Genomic DNA, 26721 nt, shown 5'->3' on the forward strand with positions numbered 1-26721 from the left:
AATACACAACTATCTTTTGGTTCCAAAGCTCCAAGGACGTGTAGGCCAGTGCTTTGATTGATAATGGTAGAGCAAGAATGTTTATACTCTTATATCTGATATCGTGCCATTCTGGGTGGAGAACGTTTTTATTGCTTCACAAGGATAAAGAACGTGGCTGTATCATTACAGATTAAATGGTTCTGGGTTTATGCAGTGATAAACCCAGGAAGAAGTAATTCATTACGGTGGCGAGGCTTCAGTTTCCTTAGTGCGCACCCTAGATCACATGAGCAGTATAATCTGAGAGACTATGAATTTGTAGCTTGCCTTCTGATATAAATATTTACGAAAAGCATGATGTGCTCCCTGTAAAATAGAATGCGAGTCCTCGTTGTTTGCCATTATTAGTTCTGCAACTTCCCTTTGGTTTTTTTGACTGGAGAGGTAGTCCTCTATCTTTCCATATCAAAAAGGGTCTTCGTCTCTGGATATATATTTGGCTTGTTTTAATATACTGATTACATTATTGCATGGAGATGCCAATGATGTGAACATGGGATTAATTTTTCACTTCTGTCCTTCACAGACGCAGAAAGCTCAGCAACAAATGCTGCAACAAGAGACTCACATTCTCCAGACCACGTTCCTGACAGAGAAGCAACTGCTTCTCCAGAAAGAGAAGTATATTGAAGATGAAAAAGCAAAGCTGGAGAGGCTGTATGAAGACGAAGTAAACAAAGCACAGGACCTTCAGAACCAGCAGGAGAATCAGCTGAGACAACTGGAGGAGGAGAAGAAGCAACTAAAAGGTAGCATGGATGAGGCGCTCCGAAAACAGAGGGAATCAGAAGAGCAAGTCCGCCGCAAGCAAGAGGAGCTTCAGCAGCTCGATCGAAAGAGACTGGAACAGGAGAAGCTTCTGGCAGAAGAGAATAGGAAACTGAAGGAAAAGCTGGAACAACTTGAAGAGGAGCACAAAAGGGCCCTATTACAAACCAAAGAGATCATGATTCAGACTGAAAGTGTGACCAACCTCGCTGCCATGTCACCAATGCCCAATGGCAGAGATGCTTTAGACGGGCTTGCCCAAAATGGAGACTCAGAGCTAGGGTTTGAAGGCTTGAGGCAGAAAGTGTCCGCAAGCAAGTTGGCCGAAGCTGGCATAATAAGCAAGGATACACTTGAGAAACTGGTCAAAGGACTAATGACAGTGAAAGAGGCCTTCAAGAAAGAGGACATTGAGAGGTATCTCCAAGGCAGTAGCAGTATTGCTGGCCTGCTGATCAAGCCACATAATGAAAAGATTAGCATTTATCAAGCGCAGAAGAAACGGCTGCTCACTCCAGGTACTGCTCTCATTTTGCTTGAGGCCCAGGCTGCTTCTGGTTTCCTGCTTGACCCAGTCAACAATAAGAGGCTTTCAGTTAATGAAGCAGTGAAAGAAAATCTTATTGGGCCTGAGCTACACAATAAATTGCTTTCTGCTGAGAGGGCAGTCACTGGCTACAAAGATCCCTACACTGGAGAGAAGATCTCCCTCTTCCAAGCCATGAAAAAAGACCTTATTGTAAAAGACCATGGTGTCCGACTTCTAGAAGCTCAAATTGCAACCGGTGGTATCATCGACCCAGTGAACAGCCATCGCTTACCTCTGGAAGTGGCTTACAAGCGCAAGTACTTCGATGAAGAAATGAATAATATCCTTTCTGACCCCAACGATGACAGCAAAGGATTTTTCGACCCAAACACTCAAGAGAACCTCACATATTTACAGCTAATGGAGAGATGTGTTATTGATCCCGAGACAGATCTCTGCTTGCTTCCACTTACTGACAAAGCAGCTAAGGGAGATCTTGCCTATACAGACACAGAAGCCAAGGATGTGTTTAAGAAGGCCACAGTGTCGGTTCCATTTGGAAAATTTCAAGGTAAAACTGTTACAATCTGGGAGATTATAAACTCTGAATATTTCACGGAAGAGCAGAAGAGGGACCTCCTCCATCAGTACAAGACTGGGAAGATCACAGTGGAGAAGATCATTCGAATCATAATTACCGTGGTGGAGGAGACTGAGAAAAAGAAGCAGCTCTGCTTCGATGGCCTCCGAGCTCCTGTTCCTGCTGCTGAATTGGTAGAGAGTAAAATCCTCGACAAAGATCTCTACAATCAACTCCATCAAGGAAAGAAGTCAGTCAACGATGTCTCGGAGGTGGATGCTATCAAAAAATACCTGAAGGGAAGCACAGCAATTGCTGGGGTCATAGTAGAACCAACAGGTGAAAGGCTGTCTATTTATAATGCACAGATGAAAAATATGCTGAAACCTACAATTGCATACAATCTTCTTGAAGCCCAGGCAGGTAGTGGCTACCTCATAGACCCAATTAAAAACCATTTGCTTCCTGTGGAAGACGCAGTCAAGGCCGGCACCGTTGGGCCGGAGTTCCATGAGAAACTTCTGTCAGCTGAGAAAGCTGTAACTGGCTACAAAGATCCCTACACAGGGCAGACCGTCTCACTGTTCCAGGCTTTGAAAAAGGGTCTTATACCAAAAGACAGTGGAATCCGCCTTCTGGATGCTCAACTTGCAACCGGTGGCATCATTGACCCAGTCAACAGCCACCGCGTTCCACTCGATATTGCGTACAAGCGTGGCTACTTGGATGAAGACATGACTAGAGCACTTTCAGAGCCCACTGAAGAGACCAAGGGCTTCTATGACCCCAACACCCAGGAAAATGTAACCTATGCACAACTACAGAAAACATGCAGAGCCGACAAGCAGACTGGGCTATGCATGCTGCCATTGTCCGAAAAGGCTATACAGTCCCAACAAGAGGAGATTTATAATGAGAGCCAAGCCAAGGAGGCATTTGGTAAATCAACAATTGAAATCCCGAGCGGTAGCATGAAAGGTCGGACAGTAACAATATGGGAGCTCATTCACTCTGAATATTTTACTGAAGAACAGAGAAGGGAGCTGATCAGGCAATATAAAGCTGGCAAAGTCACAATTGAAAAGATAATTAAAATTATGATCACCATCGTGGAAGAAACCGAGGCCAAGAGACAACAGAGATTGACCTTCACAGGTCTTCGGGGTCCAGTGACTGCATCAGAACTTCTAGAATCTAAGATCATCGACCAGGTCCAGTTTCAGCAGCTCAGTGAAGGCAAGAAGTCTGTGAAGGAAATGTCAGAGACTGACTCTGTGAGGAGGTATCTCCACGGAAGTGACTGCATTGCTGGGATCTTTGTGGAGGACACCAAGGAAAAGATTAACATTTATCAAGCCATGAAGAGAAACCTGGTAAGGTCCGGCACAGCCGTCGTCCTCCTAGAAGCACAAGCTGCTACTGGATTTATAATTGATCCTTTGAAGAACCAGAAGTTTTATGTCAACGAGGCTGTGAAAGCTGGCATTGTTGGGCCTGAGCTCCACGAGAAGCTTCTGTCCGCAGAAAAGGCAGTAACTGGGTACAAAGATCCCTACTCTGGGAACACCATCTCTGTTTTCGAAGCCATGAACAAGGGACTTATCCTACGAGACCATGCAATTCGCCTACTGGAAGCCCAGATTGCCACAGGTGGCATCATAGACCCAGTGCACAGCCATCGTGTCCCAGTGGAGGTGGCCTACAAGCGTGGCTACTTTGACGATGCAATGAACAAGATCTTGTCAGACACCAGTGATGACACCAAAGGCTTCTTTGACCCCAACACCCAAGAGAACCTCACCTACTTGCAGCTGAAAGAGAGATGTATGGTAGACCCAGACACCGGTCTGCACCTCCTGCCACTGAAGAAACAGGCCCCTACAACCACTGAGACAAAACATAAGTATAGTGAGTCTGAAACTCAGAAAGTGTTTGAGGAGACAATGGTTGATATCCCTTCAGGAAGCAAAGCAGGCAGTTCCATGTCGATTTGGGAGCTACTACAGTCCGACCTCCTGCCAAAAGAGGAAAGGGACAGGTTAATGCAAGAATTCCGCTCAGGCACTCTAACCAAGGAGCGCATGATCATCATCATCATAGAAATTATTGAGAAAACCGAAATAGTAAGGCAGCAAGAGCTTTACTCCTATGACTTTATCCGACGCAGAATAACTGCTGAAGAACTGTACGAATCCAGAATTATTACTCAAGAAATATACAGCATGCTGAAGCAAGGGACAAGCAGCATTCAAGAAATAATCAAAATTGAAACAGTCTGGAGGTATCTATATGGCACAGGATGTGTGGCAGGTATCATGCTTCCTTCTGGCAAAGAGAAGGTTAGCATCTACCAGGCTTTGAAGAGAGGTCTCATCTCTACCGAGGTGGCGCACACTCTCCTGGATGCTCAAGCGGCAACTGGTTTCATCATTGATCCAGTGAAAAATGAAATGCTGACTGTAGATGAGGCTGTTAGGAAAGGGGTTGTCGGGCCAGAAATACATGACCGACTTCTTTCGGCTGAAAGAGCAGTAACAGGTTACAGAGATCCCTACACTGAGCAGATGATTTCTCTCTTCCAGGCAATGAAGAAAGATCTGATTCCCTCAGAGCATGCCCTGCGGCTGTTAGATGCCCAGTTAGCCACTGGTGGCATTATAGATCCCCGTTTTGGATTCCACCTCCCACTAGAGATTGCCTGCCAACGTGGCTACTTCAATAAAGAAACCTTTGACCGACTTTCTGAGCCAAGTGAGGTCCGAGGCTACGTGGATCCTTCCACAGATGAAAAGCTTAGCTATCCACAACTCCTTAAACGGTGCAGACAAGATGAAAACAGCAAACTTTTCCTTCTGCCCCTCTCAGACCAGAGAAAGCTGACATTCAAAGGTTTGCGCAAGGAGATTAGCCTTGAAGAGATGATACGTTCTCAGGTCCTGGATGAAGTTACAGCCCAGCGTCTTCAAGACGGATTGATGTCTATCGAAGAAGTCTCACTGAATCTCAGAAAGTTCCTGGAAGGCACAAGCTGTATTGCTGGGGTCTATGTAGAATCTTCCAAGGATAGGTTTTCAATTTATCAGGCAATGAAAAAAGGTATTATCAGGCCTGGGACTGCTTTTGAACTCCTGGAAGCGCAGGCTGCAACTGGCTATGTGATTGATCCTATCAAAGGCCTTAAGCTGGCAGTGGAAGATGCAGTGCGCATGGGAATAGTAGGTGCTGAGTTCAAAGACAAGCTGCTTTCAGCTGAGAGGGCAGTGACAGGCTACAAAGACCCCTACTCTGGCAAACTCATTTCTCTTTTTCAAGCCATGAAGAAGGGGTTAATACTTAAAGATCATGGAATCCGTTTACTAGAAGCACAGATTGCCACTGGAGGCATCATTGACCCAGAGGAAAGCCATCGTCTTCCAGTGGAGATGGCCTACAAGAGAGGCTTGTTTGACGAGGAAATGAATGAGATCCTCACCGATCCCAGTGATGATACAAAGGGCTTCTTTGATCCCAACACTGAAGAGAACCTCACCTACCTTCAGCTCATGGAGAGATGTTTCACTGACCCAGAGACTGGGCTGGTCCTGTTACCTCTTAAGGAGAAGAAACGTGAAAGAAAGACCTCTTCAAAGTCATCAGTCCGCAAGCGTAGGGTAGTCATTGTAGACCCTGAGACAGGAAAAGAGATGTCAGTGTATGAGGCATATCGTAAGGGGCTTATTGACCACCAGACTTACATTGAGTTATCAGAACAAGAGTGTGAATGGGAGGAGGTTACCATCTCTTCATCAGATGGAGTTGTTAAGTCAATAATCACAGACAGAAGATCAGGGAGGCAGTACGATATTGATGACGCCATTGCCAAAGGCCTAATCGACCAGTCTTCCCTTGACCAGTATCGATCAGGCACCTTATCTATTACAGAGTTTGCTGACATGTTGTCAGGCAACATGACTGGATTTCGCTCAAGAACATCATCCGTTGGCTCTTCTTCATCTTTCCCCGTAAGTCCTGCTTCCTCAAGAACTCAGTCGGTAACAACATGGAGTGAACCGAGTGAAGAGACTGGGCCAGTTGCAGGCATCCTGGATACTGACACCTTAGAGAAAGTTTCTATCACAGAGGCTATGAAACGCAATCTTGTAGACAACATCACAGGGCAACGGTTGCTAGAAGCTCAAGCCTGCACTGGTGGCATAATTGACCCAAACACTGGACAGAAGTACTCGGTCACAGATGCTGTCAATAAAGGGCTAGTGGACAAAATCATGGTGGACAGAATCAATTTGGCACAGAAAGCATACAATGGCTTCGAGGATCCAAGAACTAAGACAAAGATGTCAGCAGCACAAGCCCTTAAGAAGGGATGGCTATATTATGAAGCTGGTCAGCGCTTTCTGGAGGTACAATACCTCACAGGTGGACTGATTGAGCCTGATGCAAATGGCCGTGTTTCCTTGGATGAGGCTGTACGGAAGGGTTCAATTGATGCACGCACAGCTCAGAAGCTGCGGGATGTAAATGCCTACTCCAAATATCTCACCTGCCCCAAGACCAAACTCAAGATTTCTTACAAAGACGCCATGGAGAGAAGCATGATCGAGGATGTCACGGGCATGCGGCTCCTTGAAGCCTCCTCCCAGTCAAGCAAGGGCTACTACAGCCCTTATAATGCCAGCGGCTCTGGCTCCACATCCGGCTCCCGGTCGGGCTCTAGAACTGGCTCAAGGCGTGGCAGCTTTGATGCTACTGGTAGCCCTGCCTTCCAGATGTCCTTCTCCTCTTCTTCCTTCACTTCGTCCAGCTACGGCCGCAGAGTGACAGCAAATTTCCAGGATGGTGCCCCCATTGATGCAGCCCAGCTCATCCTCGCCTTGAACAGCCTGTCCAGGAATTGCAGCTGGGAAAGTAGACAAGAATATTCAGCACAGCAAGTGGCACTACCACCTGCTGTGATGTAAAAGTTCTGGATTTAATATAAACATGTACAAATATATTAAAAATTTGCAAATACAAACTTTTCAACTTATCCTGCCCTGCATGTGGTGAAACAGCCTTGAGTAATCAACTTAGTTTTTTATGTACTTACTCCAAAGCAGTGCCTAAATTTTAACCAAAACAAGCAAAATGGGACAAAATCCTGTTACCCAGACTAATATATTAATATATTCTCGTTCTTATGACAGTATTTGTATATTAAGAGATGACTAAGAGAACACTACCACCAAGCACCGTAACTTAAGAAAGTTTCCTCTTTTTGTTTGTATTTTTATTTTGTGTGCGTGAATATACTGCAGAGCAGCATACATTTGAAAAAGACATGACCAGCTGAGACTATAGAAGCCAAAGCTCCCCAAATGCTAAAAGGTATTTGCTTCTAAAGGTTTTGGCATATAAACCCCCCCAGTGAGTAGATGCTGCTAGATGCAATCCCCTGTGACCCGCCGCCAGCCAACGAAAGAAGATGCTACACTCCCAAATGGTGACCCTGCTGTCTATGCAAATGCTGCTGCCCATCCACGTGTCTTAGCTGCTGAAACGACCATACCTTGAATGTACAGACTGTTATCTATGGACTCTTCCAGCTCGCCGTCCTTGCCATAACAACACGCTGCTGCCAGTAGCACTTGGGCTCTATTGAACCACACATCAACCCTTTTTTTTAACTCCAGAATTCCATACGCAAAGCCAGAAGGTGAACCCCACCTCGCCAAGGCAGAAGATGCACCACTGTACCCCAAAGTGACATCAAAGCCTTGACGTCCGTTGCTGCCAAGCCCAGCCTCCTCCATCCTCCTCATTGAGAGCTCTTCCTTTCAAAAGAGGCCCATCAGATGTAAGTACATGTCCCTGCTGCCCTTGAATTTGGCTGAATATCTGCTGCATCATACTATCCTATGATGGATCTGTTATGTTCTCTGCTATTTCTTTGTAAATTATATATGCGTTCTCTGCACTGTACATCTCTTGCCTCGCTGTGCTCTTTACTGCCTTCCTACATTGTTTTCCGTCTTCTCTGGGGCTATCCTTGTGGGAAGGCAGTAGGCAGGTAAAATTAAAGCCTTATTTGCCTTCTCCGGTTTCCTCTAATGGAACCTTGATGCATGTGACTGAATCTCCTTGCATGTGACTTTGTGTATCAGTTTCCTTTCTGGTGTATCTGGGAAGTGTCTTTTTGCAGTGGTTCCTTGCACTACTGCACACATTTATTGTTGGCTGAGAGGTGATGCATCCAGGATGGGTATTATCCTTAGCCCTCTCTTAACACAAGGTGGAGGCTCCCAACATAACTAGAACCTGCCTCCTAGCTAAGCCCTGAGACAGGAACGTGTCTGTTCTTCTGCAACTCTTTTTTCTCTGAGGGTGTGGCCAAAAAACCATGATATCATTTTGCCCATTGAGTGTGATTTCTGCTATCGGTGAACATCAAATTAAGCACACCATGGATGCACTGCCTGTAAGCAATAGGTGGGATGAGCATCTTGCCTTTGCATGATAGGCTTACGTTTCTCATTCACTGTGAGCTGCATTCAGATACTTTGGACCACAAGTCAACTTGACCCCTATCAGCCTGTCATGTGTGCAACAAACATACAAGAGGCCAGCCCCCATTATCACATGCTGAGCACATGGCACCCATGTGCCACATACTGAGCAAACATAATATGTGTTCTGTACTGCATTCTTTACATATTTCAGCCAGCTCCTTCAGCCACATACTGAGCAGCCATTAGCCTGCTGCAGTGTGCCACATACTGAACACACATCAGACCGGTACATTCATCCAGTTGTGTTACAAAATCAACTTCATCTTTTGTGCCACATAACAAAGCACATCAGCCCCGTCACTTTCACCACATTGAACACACACATCAGCTTGTTTTTGTGCCACAGATGTGCCTAACAAGTGTTTAACTGAGCCCGTGGACTACAGATATGCTGCGCTCATATCAGATCTGGACATCATACTGAAACCATATGGATCTCTGCCAAATACACTTCATACCGAGAACAATTCTCCGCTGTGCTATGTACCCCAGAATTACTCAGCACAAGACAGCCAGCGCTGCATTTCACATACTGAGTACAAATGAGGATGGACCAGTATATAATAGACTTAATGTAACGCAGGTGTACTAAGTGCAAACCACTCTGTGTACCACATTATGGAAAACTATCACTGTAGCCCCACGAAATATATACGGCATGTTAGCAAGGTACTCTGTGCCATATACTTCGCGGGGCACTGGACACACAAGTTCAGATTTGTATAGTGAATGCTAAGAAAAATGTCCGCATAGCGTTTTGTGACACCCTTACCACATACAGCCCTACTTTGTGCATCATGTACAAACCACTCAGGCACCACTTTTACAACTTCAAGAAACAGTGCTCTTTGCTCTTTTGCTGCACTATCTTTCCTACTGTATTTTCCTCTGCATTCTCAACTCATCCTGTGCCCTATTTGTTTTTCTTGCCTCATTCTTTGTAGGAAGCTGGCTCTTAATATAGTATACCAAAAAGAGGTATATAGGGTGCGAAGAGTCCAGGTATTCCCTTATAAGTGGACCGGGGCTTGCTCTAGCAATCCTAAGGTGCTCTTCTAGGGAGTAGTGTGGTCGAGCAGCCTTATGCGTATCAGAGAGAATTAAGGAGGTTATTAATGAGAAATTAGATAAAGGAGGCAAAGCAGTGCTGATTTTGCTGGACCTCTCCATGGCTTTTGACACCGTGCCCCATGACCGGCTCCTGCAGAAACTGCAGGAGTGAGGCCTTGGTGGCACGGTACTCAACTCTTGTTTACATGTGACAAGGGTGAGGAGACTAACAAGTGCTTCACAGGGGTGTTTACCTGACTAAGGCTGAACCAATTAAAGTGAAACCCTGAGAAATCCGAGATAATCTTCTTTGGTTCTTCATCCTGTGACTCACGGCGTCAATGGTGGCCTTTAGACATGTCACCCCCTGTAACATCAGTAAATACAGTTAAGAACCTGGGGTCAAGCTTGATGACACTCTATCTATGAAAGCTCAGATTCAGACAGTAGCCGGATCCTGCTTTGACCTCCTAACAGTGCTAAAGAATTTTCTTCCATTACTATCGATCACTCACAGGAAGACAGTAGTCCAGGCTCTCATTGTCTCTAGGTTGGATTACGTGAACGTCTTGTGCCAAGGCCTCTTGAAATACCTACTGAATAGGCTTCAGGTGATCCAGAATCCGGTAGCTAGGGCGATTCTCATGTTGCGGCCCAGAGCGCTGGTCTCTACTTGCATAAAAGCTTTGCACTGGCTTCCTGTTCAAAAGAGAATTTGTTTCAAAGCTTTGGTCTTAGCTTTTGAAGTTCTATATGATACTGGCACCCTTTATATCAGAAAGAAAGTTCAGTACTACATCCCTGTTAGAATCTTGAGGTCTTCCTTTCAGCAGCAGGCAATTGCCCCCAAGTTGTCCCCCAAGTTGTCCCGTGCCCGTATGGGCGGCCGCTCCTTCCAAGTTCAGGCTGCCGGTCTGTTGAACTGTCTGCCTATGACACTCAGACGGGTGCATGATCTGCTTACCTTTAGGAAGCAGCTGAAAATCTGGTTATTTCAGCAATAGTCCCCTCTCACCTTTAGTAACAGTGACAGTTCTGCCATGAGGTCTTTAAGCGCCGGGACACTCTTCCTGAGTAGCTGTGCGCTCTATAAGTTCCAATTTAACACAACATAACAATGTGTTAGACGTCTGCAAAATACACACACAGTCAATAAATGATGCACAACTCAATAAGGAGATCCACACTAACTTACAAAATAACAAACCTTTTGTTTATATTTAGGCACAAGAATCAATAAAATCAGGTAAGTACATTTCGAGATAGAAATTCTTTAAATTTTCCAAAGTCAACATTGCAATGTTATCCTTTGGGAGGGAAAACAAATACGGCATACATGTAGAGTACAGTGGCTTATAAAACCAATCTACTGGACTTAAGGGAATTATCGGGCAAGGTCCAAGGAAGCGCCAGCAGGTCACATCCAGAGGCACTAGGGCAGCTGGGTGCAGTGGGCCAATACATCGTTGGGTGCCCAATGTTGGTCCATGGGGATGGGTCTTCATGAAAAGAGGCTGCAGGTTTGGACTGGGAGGCCAGTCGGGCTGAACTAACATGGGGGATCAGGCCTCATAATGCTCAGGGATGTTGGGGCACCCGTGGTCCACGGGCGATCAGTGCAGAAATGTCCGTAGCCTTTGGGTTTTGGTCACCCGGAGCGGATGTGGTAAAGGATGCCTGCAAATATCGGCTGCAGGTGGTGTTGAGAAGCCCACAGCAGGGAAACCCAAGGTGGGCTTCGAATCTGGAGGATATGGAGACAGCGTGGACTAGTCGGCTCAGGTGTAGCAGTGCTGTTCAACGACAGGTCTGTGTGGTCCGTAGTCCTTAAAGCTCAGTCCTTGGTAACTGCAGGATGCATGGGAACAGCTTCACTGCTTCACTGTAGTTCTTAGTCTTTGGAGAAGTGCTGGCAGTCCTCCCATGCTTTGGAGGATCATCTGCTAGCAGGGTGAGATGACTTTGGCACAATTGTCAAGAACAGGCAAACAGGCTGGCAGGGTTGGCAACAAGTCAGTTGCTTCTTCAGTTCTTGCTTTTGCAGCTCTTCGGGACTTCTTCTTTTGGCCAGCAGGATCTGATTTCCAGGTGCCAGGGTCTCCCCTAAATATTACATTTAGGGGCGTTAGGGGAGTGTAGAATAGCCAATAGGCTACTTACCCCTGGGGTCCCAACGCCCCCTACAAGATCACTTCCTGTGGAAAGTATGCATAACTCTGTCCCAGAATTCCTAATTTTGCCATCACAAAAATAGCAGACTCTGAAATGCTGTCTTCACTTCAGGTAGCCCATCTTAGGGGTGGAACTAGCCTGAAGGTTAACACGCCTCTCTGACTACTAATTTTCCTGCCTTGCCTAGGTGCCAAACGGGCCCTGTTCAAGGGAGGTCAGCATCCTCTCCTGTGATAGAAGCCATATCTACATACCAAAGGCGGTGAGCTCTTTTAAGCTCCCTGCCTTGGAATTCTAATTCGCAGGTCATCCTATGGGAGGGGGTGTAAACACCCTCTGCCCAACCAGGCTTTGTTCCTGTCCTCCTGAGAGCAAAGGCCCTCACTTTTGGGGGTAAGAAACTAGTCGGATGTGGCAGGCTGGCTAGGACCAGTCAGCTAGCGCCCTAGTAGTCCGTAGGTTTTAAGGGGGCAACTCGAAGGTGCCCTCTAGGAGCATGTATTAATAAATGAATCACTGAAATCAGTGTGGGCTTATTAATATGAGATGTTTCATACCAAACGTCTCTGTTTTAAGTTAAGCCATCATGCAGCTGGGGAACTCGTTTTCACCAGGGTCCAGCACGTTTTAACACCGCTTCCCTGATCACTTGTGCTCGCAGTAATGGAACTGACCAGCACTGGGGCATTTCAGCTCATGCAGTTATGCCCACTCAAGTAGTATAGGGCTCCCGGCCTTAGTGCTGTTAGGCATGATATAGGGGTGACTTACCTATACTACATACCGTGTTTGCAGGCATGGCACACAGGGATGTATGCCATGTTGTGTTTTTACTTTTGTCTGCAGAAAGGCACGCATCCTGCAATGGCAGTCTGTATGACTTAGGTGAGGGGTCCCTTAGGGTGGCACAATCTGTGCTGCAGCCTTCAGGGGATCCCCTTTAGTACCTCAGGCCCTAGGTACCAGGGGTACCATTTACCAGGGACTAACACAGGGTGCTAAAGGTATTGCCAATTGGGGTACAATTGCACAATTTGGGGAACAAGATCTGGCACTAGGGACCTAGTTATCAGAAACCTAGTGCACTTCCATTGAAAATCACATCAAATACCATATCTTCTTGAAAACTACTTAATCACTCTATATAGTTGTTGCCTTTCTCTCTTTCTCATTTCTCTTGACTGCCCTCTATATTCCGTCTCCCACGTTGTCACTCTGATCTTCCCAACTGCCTTTTCACCTCTCGCTACCCTCAAAGAAGCCTACCTTGTCTCTCTCTATTCCCTTTTTAGGTCTCGCCTGCGTTGCAGCACATGCGCTGCTTCGCCTTTGGCGATATCTATTATTGTTGCTTTTGTGTCAGGCTTCTCTGGAAGCGGGGTTGGTGTCCACCCTGTCTCCCTTAGGCCCCGCCCACCCGGACTGGAGATTTAGCTTGCGCACGGCTTCTCTTCTTCGCGCACAGCTTCTCTTCAGACATGCTTGCATTCGGGGTTCACTGCAGCGCCTAGTGCGATCTCCTAATATCTCAGGATATCAGGACACCACACTATAGAATCTAGTGGTACATTAATGCTCACTGCTTTTATTACATGTCCCAGGCTCATCGGGTCTGCTCATTTTCTCACCCTTTTCTAACCACAGACAGTATAGTTAGTGCACTATGCCATCCCCAACTTGTTTTGTAGAACTATTAGACCTTGTACCTAAACGGGCTCATCCACTTTCACCATTGACATCATATATCTTCCATCATTCTGCTTCCATCAATGTAGTCTCCAACTTTACTTTTAAACCAAGGTCTGTTACATGCCAGTCTAACCTGCCTATATCCGGTCTGCCTTTTCCCACACACCTTTAGGGGTCTAGAAATTGACATGTTCTACTCTGCACTGATAAACACAGTATTTTCTTGAATTGGTGGAATAGGCTGTGGAAAGTACCGGTGAGCAAACATGGCAGAGCGTGCTTTAAAGAACATCTGGGATATCAACCGTGAAGAACCGTGCAGCAGGTGCAGTGGCACAGAGGGGTCACGGGCATGCGAGGAGTCACTGTCCCCAACTAGCCATGTCATTCACTACAAAACCACAGGACAAGGTGGGGGTCCATTTTCGTGTTATTGCACCCGGGCTCTGGGAACACCTAAAACCAATGGCCCCACCACCAGGCGGCTGATAATCCTGGGCCTCAGTGAAGCAGACAACGAATATACAGTGAGGGCTCTGAAGGCCTAGTGCGACGGTGACCAGTTTGTGAAAATGGTGTCAAGTGTCTCCGCCATCAAGAAGTGCTTTAACGTAGCAGTGATGGAGGGACGTGTGTTGCCTATGTTTCTCATTAAGGGACTGAATTTTGGCTGGAAAAAATATCAAACGACAGCATCCCCACTGCCCCACCCCCGTTCCCGCCCGGTACTCCCACCATGTCTGCCTTCTCCTCTCCCAAAACTAAGCCCAAAACCAACAGCTCAGAAACTTCCGCGTCAGCCCGATTGACCCCCGCTCCCCCCGCATGCCACGGCTGACCCTTTCTCACATCCTCTGTCAGCCGCACAATCAAGTATGCGGCGCCCGGAGCATCACGAGAAAACGGTGGGATATTCCGAGCAGTATCCTTCCTAACACAAAATGAAGGGGTCCCCTGCAGAATGTGGAGAGGGTCCAGTGAACCTCTTGTATCTCACAGTTATCAAAAGACATACGGGGATTGGTCCATGGATGGTGCCACCCCAACCCCACACACCTGATTCCCGGTACCAGGGGCCGCTGCACGTGCTGGGAACTGGCAGCAATGTGGGGACTTGGGGCAATGAAAGTAATGCGGAAGGAAACAGTGATGGATAGCGTAGCTGGGAAAATGTAGGCAATAAGAACTGGAGAGAAATGCAGGGGTGGGAGCGATGAAAGGACTGGGGAGGTGAGAGCAATGTAATGAAATTTGGAACTGGGAATAATGCAGGGACCTGGAGAAATGCAGGGAAAGGGAGCACCTGGGAGCAATGCAAGGTATGGGGAACTGGAAGCATTAACAACTGTATCCTACGGTAAAGGAAAGCGTGTTATGTTTTCTGCTTAGGGGATCCCTGTTTTGGAGCGCCTCTAAACGTAGGCTTCTGACAGACAACGCAGAGCGTGAGTTAATCTAATGCGCGCGCCAGGTCATACTTTGATGCCGGAGCCGGACTGGCCATCCCGCACTCGGGCATTTTTACAGGTGGGTTGCTGGCTAGCAAGGGGGCTCTCTGAGCTGCTTGTGTGACATCACCCCACTGGACACATTCTGTTTAAGGCTTCCTCCAGTGTGGTGCTGGTGTGAATATGTTCCCTGCACTGATTTTAGTTTCCAGCTGGGCCCTGCTCATTGCACAGACGTTTCATCACGTACCAGCAAATTAAGAATCACGTGGTGCAAAACTTTGAGCCCAATTTCACATTCTGGGTCAGGTGCAAATTGTACTTCTACCCCAGATGTTTCCCTCTGCAAATCATTCGAGGTAATAATACATGAGGATTTATGGTGGGCAAAAACAGGTTGGAAAATGTAATTAAGCCTGTTTTTCACATTCAGAAAAACAAAAACTGAACCTCATTTCTCTTTTCAACTTGTGAAAATTGTATTCAGGAGGCAAAATACCTGTTGCTATACTATGATCTTGCGTTAACAGCTTTATTGTTCCAGGAGTCTCTAATTGAGCCTGATAGCAATGGAATGTGGGTCATTCTTAGATGCTGAGAATGTGAAGGCCAGAGTACTGGACAGCTAACGGAGAATCCCCTTCCCCGTCAAATATAAATTAACATAAGGTTCTGAAAGTAGAATAGTAATAGGATCTTTCTTAGTGAGTAATAGTAGTTTGTAATATTTGAGAAAATATCTAGAGTTCTTTGGCAGCTAACATGCCCAAATTACGATGTCTGAGCCCTACGGATTTCCATAAATCAGTGCTCCCAGGAGAGTTGTGTGCATCAGCCATCGTATTTACTATGTCTAGCTCTGTGGCCAAAATGGAGACTTTAGTATGAAATAATTCTGCAGATTATAGTATTTTGATCTGTCTCTTAGGAAAGGCCAAATGTAATGCCACATTGGTAATTCACTTGTAGGGAAATAATATTGTGAAGAAGTACTACGAAATAGAATTTCCAAGAATGCGGCTCGTTATTTAGAGCAGACTGAGTTACAGCAAAGATGGCGTCAGTTGTTCTTTGTGAGTTCGTGAATGCTGCTACTCGGGTTGTCTTTCTGTTCCCTCAGGATTGGACTATTTCAATTTTCTGAATAGTTAAAAACACACTCAGTACACAAAAAACAAAAAGTTCAGCAAAATATAAGCAATGCCAAAATCTCTAACTCTAACTGATTCGAGACCTGTTGCATTGCAAATGCTTGTTTCTTCAGCCCTGGCTTCTTTCACTCCTTAATACCTGCCAACTGCCTTGCCATCCATTGCAGTAACGGCTTCATAGTATTTGTGCCCTTTGAGCCACTAAAACCAATGCCAACCTGTAGCCCTATTCACCCGAGGGCACAGCAGCCCCCATCCTTCTTTAGTTCATCCTGTCCCTCCCCTTTCCGGCATTCCTGATCCATTCCTGCCTCACCTTTGTCTTCTCATCGCCTTACTTGACTACTCCCTGCTCTCCTGCCTTTTTGTTCCTTCCCGATTTCCCCCTTGTCTTCTCACCCCTTCATGTTCCTCTATTGATTTTTCAGTTCTTGTTAATTCATTACCTTTGCCTCCTCACTGTCTTCTCATGCTTCCTGATTTCCCCATTGTCCCTTCCTACTCACCTATTCATTGTATTGTACCAACCCTGGTTTCTCCCACAAACATTTCATTCATTGGCCTCTGTAGTTTCCATGTCCCTTGTTTTTTCAGCACCCTCTGCCTACTTTCCTGCCTCACACCATCAGTGTACTCGCCAACAAAAGCATAAAGGAGTTAAAGATACTCAAGCACTGCATCAACCCCATGCCAGACCCACCTATTCCTCACTTCACACAAAAGTGCAAAGCTGTTCATTGTTTCTTCAATTAAATATAGAGGATCTAACAGCACATTAATGTCACCAAGCCTGCTTCAATTCTTACATCCATCCCATCCATCGACCTTTCATCAGCATTTGACACGGTCAAACATGAGAACCTCCTGGAGCTGCTAAACACTAGAATGGGCTTATCCGGGACTGTTCTCAAATGGTTCGCTTCCTTCCTACATAACCGGTCTCAGAAGTTCAAGATCAACAATGTGCTGTCCTCGTCTGTGCCAGTAGACCTAGGAGTTCCACACTGTTCAACCTCATCATGGAACCACTTGCCACCTTGCTCCAAGCTTCCAATGTATACTTCCATATGTATGCTGATGACACTCAACTTTACCTAAAGGTACAATCCCCGGATGATATCAAACTCCTGAACTACACTCTTATAAAGACCCAATCGTGGTTGGACGACAATCACCTCAAACTAAATGCTCTGAAAACGGAGTTCCTACTGATATCACCCCCTGCGAAAATTACCACCACCCAAATCTGGCTCAATCACCTAACAGCATTCAATGTCCGGCCCACCATCGTGGATTCTGCGAAATCCTCAGATATCACACTTGGCGCAAAGCTCAACATGCAACAGCACATTAGCGAAGCAACGAAAGGAGCTAATTTCCAAATCAACACATTGAGGAAACTTAAACCCTTCCTCCCAGCCAAAGACTTCCAAAATGCTGTACAAGCCCTCATCATCACCCGCATAGACTATGGAATTGTGACACTCAGTGGACTCCCTCTAGCAACAACTGCACACCTAAGAGCCTCCTTGAACGCTGCCGCGAGACTCATTACTGGCTCAAGAAAACACTCTCATATATCCCCTGACCTGAAATCCCTGAAATGGCTGCCCCTTTGAAGCCAGAATACAGCTGAAAATTGCTGTTATGACGCACTCGGCCGTACACCACAAGGCACCCAACTACCTCACACAAAAGGTGACTATATCAGGAGGTTCGAGATCCAATAGAAGTACAAAAAATCTACTCCTGAAACCCCGCAGATTCCGGAAGGAAAAAACTTACAAACGCTCCTTCTCAGGAATGGCACCGAGGATCTGGAACGCACTCCCTCCTGAAACCAGGCTTATCTCCTCCACAGCCCTCTTCAAGAAAGAGGTGAAAGCCATCCTTATGGCTAAGTTCACCTGAACTTTATTGTTGTTGATCAGAGACTCCGCACCGCAATGGTATCATTGGCTACCTGATTGTCTAATGTCAAATAATACCATATTCTTCCTGATTGCGATCCTTTTATTCTTCTTGTTTGTCATAATTCTATTATGATTAGTCGATCCTATTATGCTACTCACTAACTACCTATTATTAGACTATTCTCGTTAGTTTGCTGAAACTCGATGTCCCTACCCCTTGTTCTCTGTAACTTTTAGATATTGTCATAAGCCATCCCTTTAGCCTAAGCTCTCCTGATTTCTATTGTAGTTGGATCAAAGTATCGTCTTATATTATCATTTACCTGATTGTTTATTGATATTTTATCAGCACATGACTGCTATCCGATCAGGATATTGAACTTTATACTGCACCCATTATTATGTTGCGTCACCCTCCTGCTATCCTCACCCTTGTTTCTGTGAAGCGCTCTGATATCTGTAAAGATCTTGTTCGCGCTATATAAAACTCTGAATAAATAAATAAATAATAAATCCTGCAAAATCCCCTATTTGTCAGCCTCCAAAGCCCTCTATCTCCCGGATCTTGCTAACATACTCGACTCTCACAAAGCAACTTCGTATAAAGATGATACAAATTATTGTTAATGCCTCTCTCACTCAAGACATCCTCTCAGAAGCTCTCAAGACAGGCCAGATACTCCTACTCTAGACCCTGATAACCTCACCAACTATCGGCCCATCACTCACCTACCATTCATTGGCAAGTTCACTTAAAAAGCAGTGTTCAACTCCCAAGATCACATTAATACGATCCGTCTGGCTTCCTATCAAGCAGCACAAAGCCCCCAACCTTACACGTTGTAGAATATGTTCTCTTGGCTGCAGATGACGATGACCCCTTCCTCCTCATACTGCTAGAGGGCTCAGCTTCCTTCAACTCAGTTGGCAACCTAGGTATCTTGGAGTCTTGAATGGCATTCACCGGCAATGTCCTTCACTGGTTCTCCTACTACCTTGCGAGCTGACACCATTTTTTTCATATGGGTCCCTCCAGAACACAAAAGATCCCTATCCCTAGTCCCCCCCGGTATGCCATATGGTCCCCTGTCAATCATCTTCAAGCTTTACAGGGGGTCACTTGGTGCCCTACTTAGACTTAGAGAAAACAGCATCAAGAGTGTCCAAATACACAACTCTACTTGAAAGTGTCCTCTGCTTCTGACATCCAACATTTCAAACATTGCTTGCACATCATCCAGACCTGGATATCCAGCGCCTACCTGAAGTTCCACCAAGCCAAGGCAGAATTCCTATTTGCCAAGACTAACTATCAAGATACAGTACATAACTGGCTTAAGGACTTGAACCTTTGGGGCGTCGAATCCAAACTTTCATTGAATGCCATGTCACTTAGATTCATCATGGGTATCAACCTCATCCTCATGGAACACAGCCTAGAGCTAGCTCTCTCTTCTAAAGAAAGTCAAACCATTTCTTCCAGTAGGCGATTCTGTTCAAGCCCCAGTACTCTCATATTAGGATGATGGCAATGCCCTACTCCAAGGCCTCCCAGGCTCCACAATAGCACCTCTTAGGGTTATCCTCAATGACGCAGCATGTTTTATCTAAGGTCTAAAGAAATGTGATCACATCGCCACATCCTAATGGAACTCAATTGGCTCCCATTGCCAGACTGCACCATCTTTAAAACCAGATGCATCATCACTTCTCCTCCTTCCCTGCTTTCTTGAATTCTGTTTCACCTGACTGGCCCTTGTTATGAGTGTCCCTTTAAATTCTCGTGTGTGTGTGGTAACTTGTTACCACAAATACCAAACGTTTTGTGGCTAACATTGCACCCCAACAATTTTCCAGAAATACATTTATGAAGTTCAAACCTGCAGAAATGTACTGAGGAATGCCTTTTAGTTACTGGTACATAACAATGTTGGCGCAGGAAAGCACTAAAACCAGCATTTTATCACCCACAAAAAAACTTGTCATAGGTGCTACTGGTCATACACAATAATTTCATAACTCCTTGGAGTCGAATTTTGTTGGGTACGATAGATATTTCAACAAACACAGGGCCACACAGAATGAGGCTCTTAGTCTTGTCATCACACTCTTCCCTTTTCACCTCCCTTGTCCTTTCCAGCCTCCCTCCATTCTCACTACTTTTAGTTAATTCTCACTATCCTACTTGCCTGTTAACCTCTCCACCCCGTCATCCCTGAACTTATTTTGTCAATGTCATTCCAGCCCTTTCACCTCCTCAGTTTTTACACCTCTCCATTTATTTTCACCTCCTGCTTCACTCTCTACTGTATCCAACCCCTACCACCATATCACCTTCATATTTTGTTCTGTGCTTCTGCAATACACATTTCTATTAGCATGTTCACATATTGTTCTTCTCTCCACTCATGTCTATCTCAGACCTTACACCCCAGTCCCACACAGAAGGCCACATCGCCCCTGGAGGAGCTCCTGAGCTTGGTTACAGATGCAAGCAGGTCATGGACCGCAGCCTCAACTGGAACTTGCGGCCATTTCCACCAGTCAAGATGCTCTAATGCACAGGTAATGCATACCCCTTCTACTAAGTGCTTATATGTAGTGAAATTCAGTATACAGACTTAGAGCTGCCATCATACACCAAAAACTTAAAAGCAGAACTTATGGTGAAAGTCCCCATACCTGCACCAGCTAGCTATCTGCTCAAAATACGTAAACAAATGCCATAAATGGAGCAGCACTAAAGCAAAAGAAAGTCTGACTGGGGTTACAACTTGTCAACAATGTACTACATCCATAGAAGGAGCTCTAAAAACAACCTCAGAGCATATTTATAAAGCCCTGCAAAGAGGGATCACATACACAGCACAGCATACCCTGGAAGCCGATAATGACTTATCAATTATGAGCGTTATGCAACCACAGCAATGGGGAATAGAACAAAATGTCGGGCACAATATTTTCCAAAAGTGAGAACCAACAAGAATAGGTTTGTTTGCCACTCGGATGGATCTGAAAGGCAAAGACTGTACCCAGACACCAACAGAAGTGGTCCTGGCTGAATAGCTGTTATAAGTCATATGCAAATATGTGAGGAAAATGTGTACGTCACGTTTCATTTGTAAGGCTTTATTATTAATCACCATGATCTCAGTATGGAAAGTAAATAAACTACATAAGTGGGCTAAGGCGGACGTTTTATAAGCCCCCATTGGAGAAGAGGTACCCATAACCTTCATACCAAAGGATGTCTCACTGTAAAATGGAATACAGAACTAGAAGCCTGCTGTAAAAACGTCCAGACCACTGTAGAATGGCATTTATATGTAACCAATGTCCATGTATTTGCAGTGTGTAAACAATGCCTGGGTCTAGTTCTAAGGTGGAGTTTGGCTAGCACTAATGTATTATTTAACAAGACATTTAGAAGACTTTAAAAACACTATACATCTGTCGGTCTTCAACTGAAATTCTAATGGGCTAATTCAAATTCTAAAACAAGAGTATCCGGTATAGTTATGCAGAAAAATGGTTCCAAATGCAATTGATATTGTGCTCTCCAAGGCAACAAGGATCAGCTTGTGGTTTGGCTCATTTATCCATAAAACGGCTGGGGGGGGGGCGGGGGGGGCGGGTGTGGGGGGGGGTGGGGGGGGGGGGGGGGGGGGGGTGTGTGTGTGTGTGTGTGTGTGTGTGTGTGTGTGTGTGTGTGTGTGTGTGTGTGTGTGTGCACACACGCACGCAGACATAGGTGGATATATAGACCATTTCACACAACCTCGCTTGATAGCCTTCATGAGAGCTTGATTCAGAAAACACTGTTGTGTGATATTAGGTGCAAATAATAGCTGAAGATGAGGCATTGGTTTTACATAGACGGATTTCGGGATATACGTTGTATGTTTGTAACTATTCAGGTTTAGGATGTACTGTAACTGTATTATTACTTACAGGCAAGGGCGCGTTCCTTACACTGAAGAATTTAAATGCCGGGCAATGTTGCAGTCAGATAGAAGATGTCTCTTTACATTGGGAAGCAATACAAACATTAGACAGTTGATTGCATGGTTGTGGGATACTCTCGGTGAGATATTGGGTGTAGTAAATAAAAGAAAAGTTACCTGTAATCTTACGTTTCTGTCATGGGTATTATCTCTGAATACAAAAACGATATAACATCTCAGCGCAACACCATTCCAAGATTGTTTTTTAATAAAAACAAGCCTATGTTTTTTTTAATAAAAACATACCTATAAGAGGCAACAATTTTTATTTGTATTTTTCTGTTTTAAAAAGTAAATTAAATTAGCAAACACAGATTTTGGCTGAGTACATTTGGCTGAAAACTGCCTCTTTTCAAAACTCTAAAAACTAGGGGAAATGTAGCCTCCTATAGGCTGGGTACATACTGGGCAGAATAAACACGGCACCTTTAGAAACTCTAGAGTCAGGAAGCAGCTTGTTTTGAAGGAAATGGAGTGAATTATTCCTGGGCATATAGTCTTTTAACCTTTGAATCAGGGAGGCAGGAAGGTTGTTTAGGGATTCAGAGAGAATCCTCATGACGGGTAACAAGGATCAAATGTAATCTGATATCCCAAAAAATAGAATGCCGTAAGCTAAATACACCCAGGCCTGTAGGGAATGTTTAAAGGACGATGGTAAAGAAGGGGACCATTCTTGAGAAAATAAATTAAGTAATGAGGTCTAACCAGCAAAAGTAACTGTTTAAGAGTCACAGCATATATAGTAATAATTAGCAAAAGTATGCACCGACCTACAGGTTGCTGCTTTACAAATACCCAGAAAAGAGACAATCTGGGTGAGATCAGTATTATCTGCCTTCCCATGGGTAAAAAGAACTTTACCCAGAAGAGACTTTCTGAAACAAGTTTATTAAGCAAGGTACAATCTACCTAAGATTTGATTTGATAAAGACAAAACCGTGAAAACTGTATCATATTTTTTGAGTAACTGATTAGTCTGGCGAATGGATTTAGTCTTGTCTAGGTAATGTTTTAAAGCTCTTTTAACATCCAGAGAATGAAGCGCTTTCAGTCGGAGATGAATGATCTGAAAAGAACCTAGGGAGTGTGCAACTGTCTAATATATAGGAAAGTCTAAACTTACTTCATGCAGTAAAGAAGGGCGAGTTCTTAAGGAAATTATGTTTTGTTGGAAAACCACATATTAATCATCTGAAAATAGAGCTTGAAGCCCACTCACCCTTCTGACAGATGATATGGTAACAAGAAAGTCCACTTTCCATGAGATATTTTGCAGTTCTGCTTTGTGCACGGGTTCAAGCAATGATGGGCCCAATAATTTGGAAAGGACAATGTTAAGCTCCCAAGGAGGAGAAGACAGTCTTGTTACTGAGGGGAAAAATGTTACTTAGGCCATCTAGAAAAAGGTTTACCACTTGCCTGTTGATAAAGGGCTTTTACTATAAGCAGTGATGGGAGCCAAATGTAGTTTAATTGAAGAAAACTGAAGGACAGAGTCGGATGTATGACGTTACAACGTTACTTTTACCACGCATACCTTTACAACGCGGTTTTTACATCGCATACCATTACAACGCATAGCGCTTTTGGGTGTTGGATAGTGAATAGTTTAATTTACTATTCCAACTCCAGTCCCCGTGGACACTAGGGAAGGTTATTGGATAGTAAATTAACCTATTCCCTATCCTAGAGCACCCCCCAGAGCAATGCGTTGTAATAGTTTGCATTGTAAAAGTTGCGTTGTAATGGTAGTTCATTGTAAAAGTTTCGTTGTAAAGGTTGTATACCACAGAGTCTGCCAAATAAAGAAGATAAGGTAATTCAATCTATTATTGGCACGTTCGCAAGTCCGCCTGCTTCTGAAGGCACCATGCACCTTTTAAAAGCGCCTGAACAGGTAGAGATGATCATTTTGTTTCCTTCAATATCATCACGCAGTCCTCTGCAAGATTCAAGTGTCCATTGTGTAGGTACCCAAGAGCCAGGCAGTCAAGGTCAGCAAGTGTAGTGCTGGGGTGGGAAATCTAGCCTAACATCTTAAAAAGTGGGTTTGGTTCGAGTGGAAGTCTACTGTGAGGTTGAAGTGACAGGTGAAGCAGGTCTTGATGCCACCTCAGTCTGTCTATGAGGAAGATCTTTATTTTGAACTGCCTCATTTTGAGGATGACTTTGGGTAGCAGGGGTAGAGATGAAAAGTGCAGGCAAATGTCTTCTACCAGTTTATCGAAAGTGCATTTTACCCTTGGATATGAGATGAGGAAACCTGGTCTCACAGTTGTGGAATTTGTTTCCTGTGACAAACAAAATGATTTTTGGAGTATTCAGTTGCAGACGATAATTTTGAAGTACAACACGGTCTGTACCCATTTGTGTTGTTCTCGGAGATGCCAACTGTGCTAGTCTGTTTTCTAATTTTGTAAAACCGGTAGATCAGAAAGATGTTCCTTATCTGCTATGTTTCTTTTGGCAGGACTCTCAATATTGCTTCTCTATGCTTGTTCATCCTGTATATGGCAGTTGTGTTGTCCATTTGAATTAGCATCTTTGCTGAAAATATGGACAAGAGGATAGACTTGAGAGTTAGATGAGCAGTTTCAACTCAAGCAAATTGATGTGGTAGAGTTTGTTTGTAGGAGAACATCTACTTGAAAGATCCCTGTGTGTGCACCCCAACCCTTAAGTGACACATCCTTGACAACCGATACTCAAGCTAAAAGTTTCTGGAATCGGACTCTCTTCAGCACGTTTGATCTGTTGCACCACCACGCGAGAATGAATAACTGCGATGTTTAAGTTTACCGTTTGCTCCCTGTTCCCAGTCTTCCAACACCAGCCACTTATGCAGTTTGAACTACAAAGATGCATGAAGACTTGCTGTCCGAAAGGGATGATATCTTTCTGACTGACAGACCTGTTGTTGCGTTCATAGAAGCAATCTCTCTAGGTAGACAGCAAACTTTTCTTCGAAGAAGATTCTTTTGCTTGTAGTGTCTCTAAAGTGGCAAGCGAGTACTGCATTGTTTGCAATGGCTTAAGAACGAATTGGGAAGGGTTGATTTCAATACCCAGATTGCAGAGGAGGACTATGATGTTCTCCATGCCTTGCTGAGGTTTGGGTATAGAACTTTCTTTATTAGCCAGTCCAAGTATTGGTGGAGAAAGTTCATCTCTATGTCAATGCTTCCATCACCACGGTCATACGTTTGGAAAAGACCATAGTGGCTGAATTCAGATCGAATTGGAGGAGAGACAACCACTCAAAGCAGAGAAACCGCTAATGTGTCTTGTTGATTAGGATGTGGAAATAGCCATCCTGCAGGTCTATTGATGCCATCCAACCTCCTCTGTGAAGAAGGAGAAACATTAAATGGAGAGCCAGCTTTACAAATGTCTCAATTTTAACCCATTTGTTGGCACATTTGATATCCAAGATGGTTGAAACTCTTACATTTTAACTTTCCTACTAAACCTAGAAAAATCCCTTGTTCTGAAACTTTCAACTCTCGCTATAGCTCTTTTCCTCAGAAGAATCTTTGGGGCAGATTTACAAGCTCTGTACACCACTTTTGCGCCACCGTTGTGTCACTTTTGTGACGCAGCGGCGGCGCAAAGCCAGCACCATGCTGCGGGGTATTTACAACATGACGCATCTAGGGAGATGTGTCACGTTGTGAAGCCCTGCGCCACATGAAACCTGCATCAGGTTTCATGTGGGAGTTCTGGCGCAAGGGGGGGTCGTTCCGGTGCAGGAACGCCTCTGAAAAGTGGCTGAGTGAAATCCTCAAGATTTCACTTAGTCACTTTTCCGACCCCGCTGCGTCAAAACCTTGCGCCTGCTTGAAGCAGGCGTAAGGCTTGACGCACCATGTTAGACATGGGCAGGGTTGGCACAGTGCTGGAGTTGCGTCGCGCCCACGACACAACTCCAGCACTGCGCCAAGGTTACGGCAGCAGATGCGACACGCATCTGCAATTCCTTGCGTCATGATGTGCCGCATTGTAAATGCGGCACATCCGTGGTGGCGCAAGGATTAAAATGCGTGTCGCAAGTTTCCTGGTGCGTCTCTGCTGATCTGCAGGGATGTGCCAGGAAACGTAAATATGCCCCTTTATCTTTTGTGTCAGAAACTTCAATTGTAAAGACTTGGACATCCAGTTGTCTTTACTTATCACTTGCCATGAGGGAATATGGTTTCAAATGTCCCCACCCACGAGAGCACTGAATGGTTGTGACGGAGTGAGAGTCATTATTTGTTGTAAGTGTTTATCAAAAGCTCTTTAGGTGCCCCTACTTTTAGATTTTTATCTCGGTGGTGAGGGTAGAGGGGGGGGATATGGGAGAAGAGAATGGTTTTGTTAATGTTCTTGCAGTTCTAACTGTTGCTGCCTTTTCCAAAGGATACAAGTGTATATTTTTGGCCTGTTTCTTCACTCTTAAAATGAACCTTTACAGATTCCTTTCTTTTTATCTAAAACAACAGAGTTTAACATTTCTAACTCTGTTCTCATGCACTGAAGCTGACCATTGGCATTAGATCCAAAGAGAGACTATCTAGAAAAGGCATGCCCATGCTTTCCATGTTGTGCTTGAGGAGTCAAAGATGTTCCAAAGAGATGCCATAACAGATGTTGCATGCTGTCACATCAGATGAATTGCACGCTGCACTAATAGTCTATTTCAACATGATCATATCCTCCTGAAGGATACCTTTGATATACTCCCGTTTTTGTTCAAGAACACATGCAAGAAAATGGGCCACAGAGTTCCGTAGCTCTATGTTGTAACAGCTAGCAGGACAGTGGAACTAGGAACTCTAAGGGCTGTAG

General features: G+C 44.9%; 1 protein-coding gene and 1 long non-coding RNA gene across 15 annotated transcripts in view; one reads left to right on the forward strand and one right to left on the reverse strand.

The window, feature by feature from the left end:
* PLEC (plectin) overlaps positions 1-26721 on the forward strand; it is a 1130647-nt gene that overhangs the window by 1095985 nt on the left and 7941 nt on the right. For 13 of the 14 annotated variants that reach the window (XM_078686563.1, XM_078686567.1, XM_078686564.1 and 10 more), the window contains 2 exons: positions 569-7752; positions 20309-20452. In XM_078686563.1, the coding sequence (XP_078542689.1) occupies positions 569-6877 (6309 nt within the window). In that variant the 3' untranslated portion in view covers positions 6878-7752; positions 20309-20452. The remainder of the gene's footprint in view (positions 1-568; positions 7753-20308; positions 20453-26721) is intronic. The other variant, XM_078686561.1, reaches the window with a different exon arrangement.
* LOC144828428 (uncharacterized) overlaps positions 1-26721 on the reverse strand; it is a 205381-nt gene that overhangs the window by 50627 nt on the left and 128033 nt on the right. The window lies entirely within an intron of this gene.

This window comes from Lissotriton helveticus, chromosome 4_1 (genome assembly GCF_964261635.1).
Source record: "Lissotriton helveticus chromosome 4_1, aLisHel1.1, whole genome shotgun sequence".
Lineage (NCBI taxonomy): Eukaryota > Metazoa > Chordata > Amphibia > Caudata > Salamandridae > Lissotriton > Lissotriton helveticus.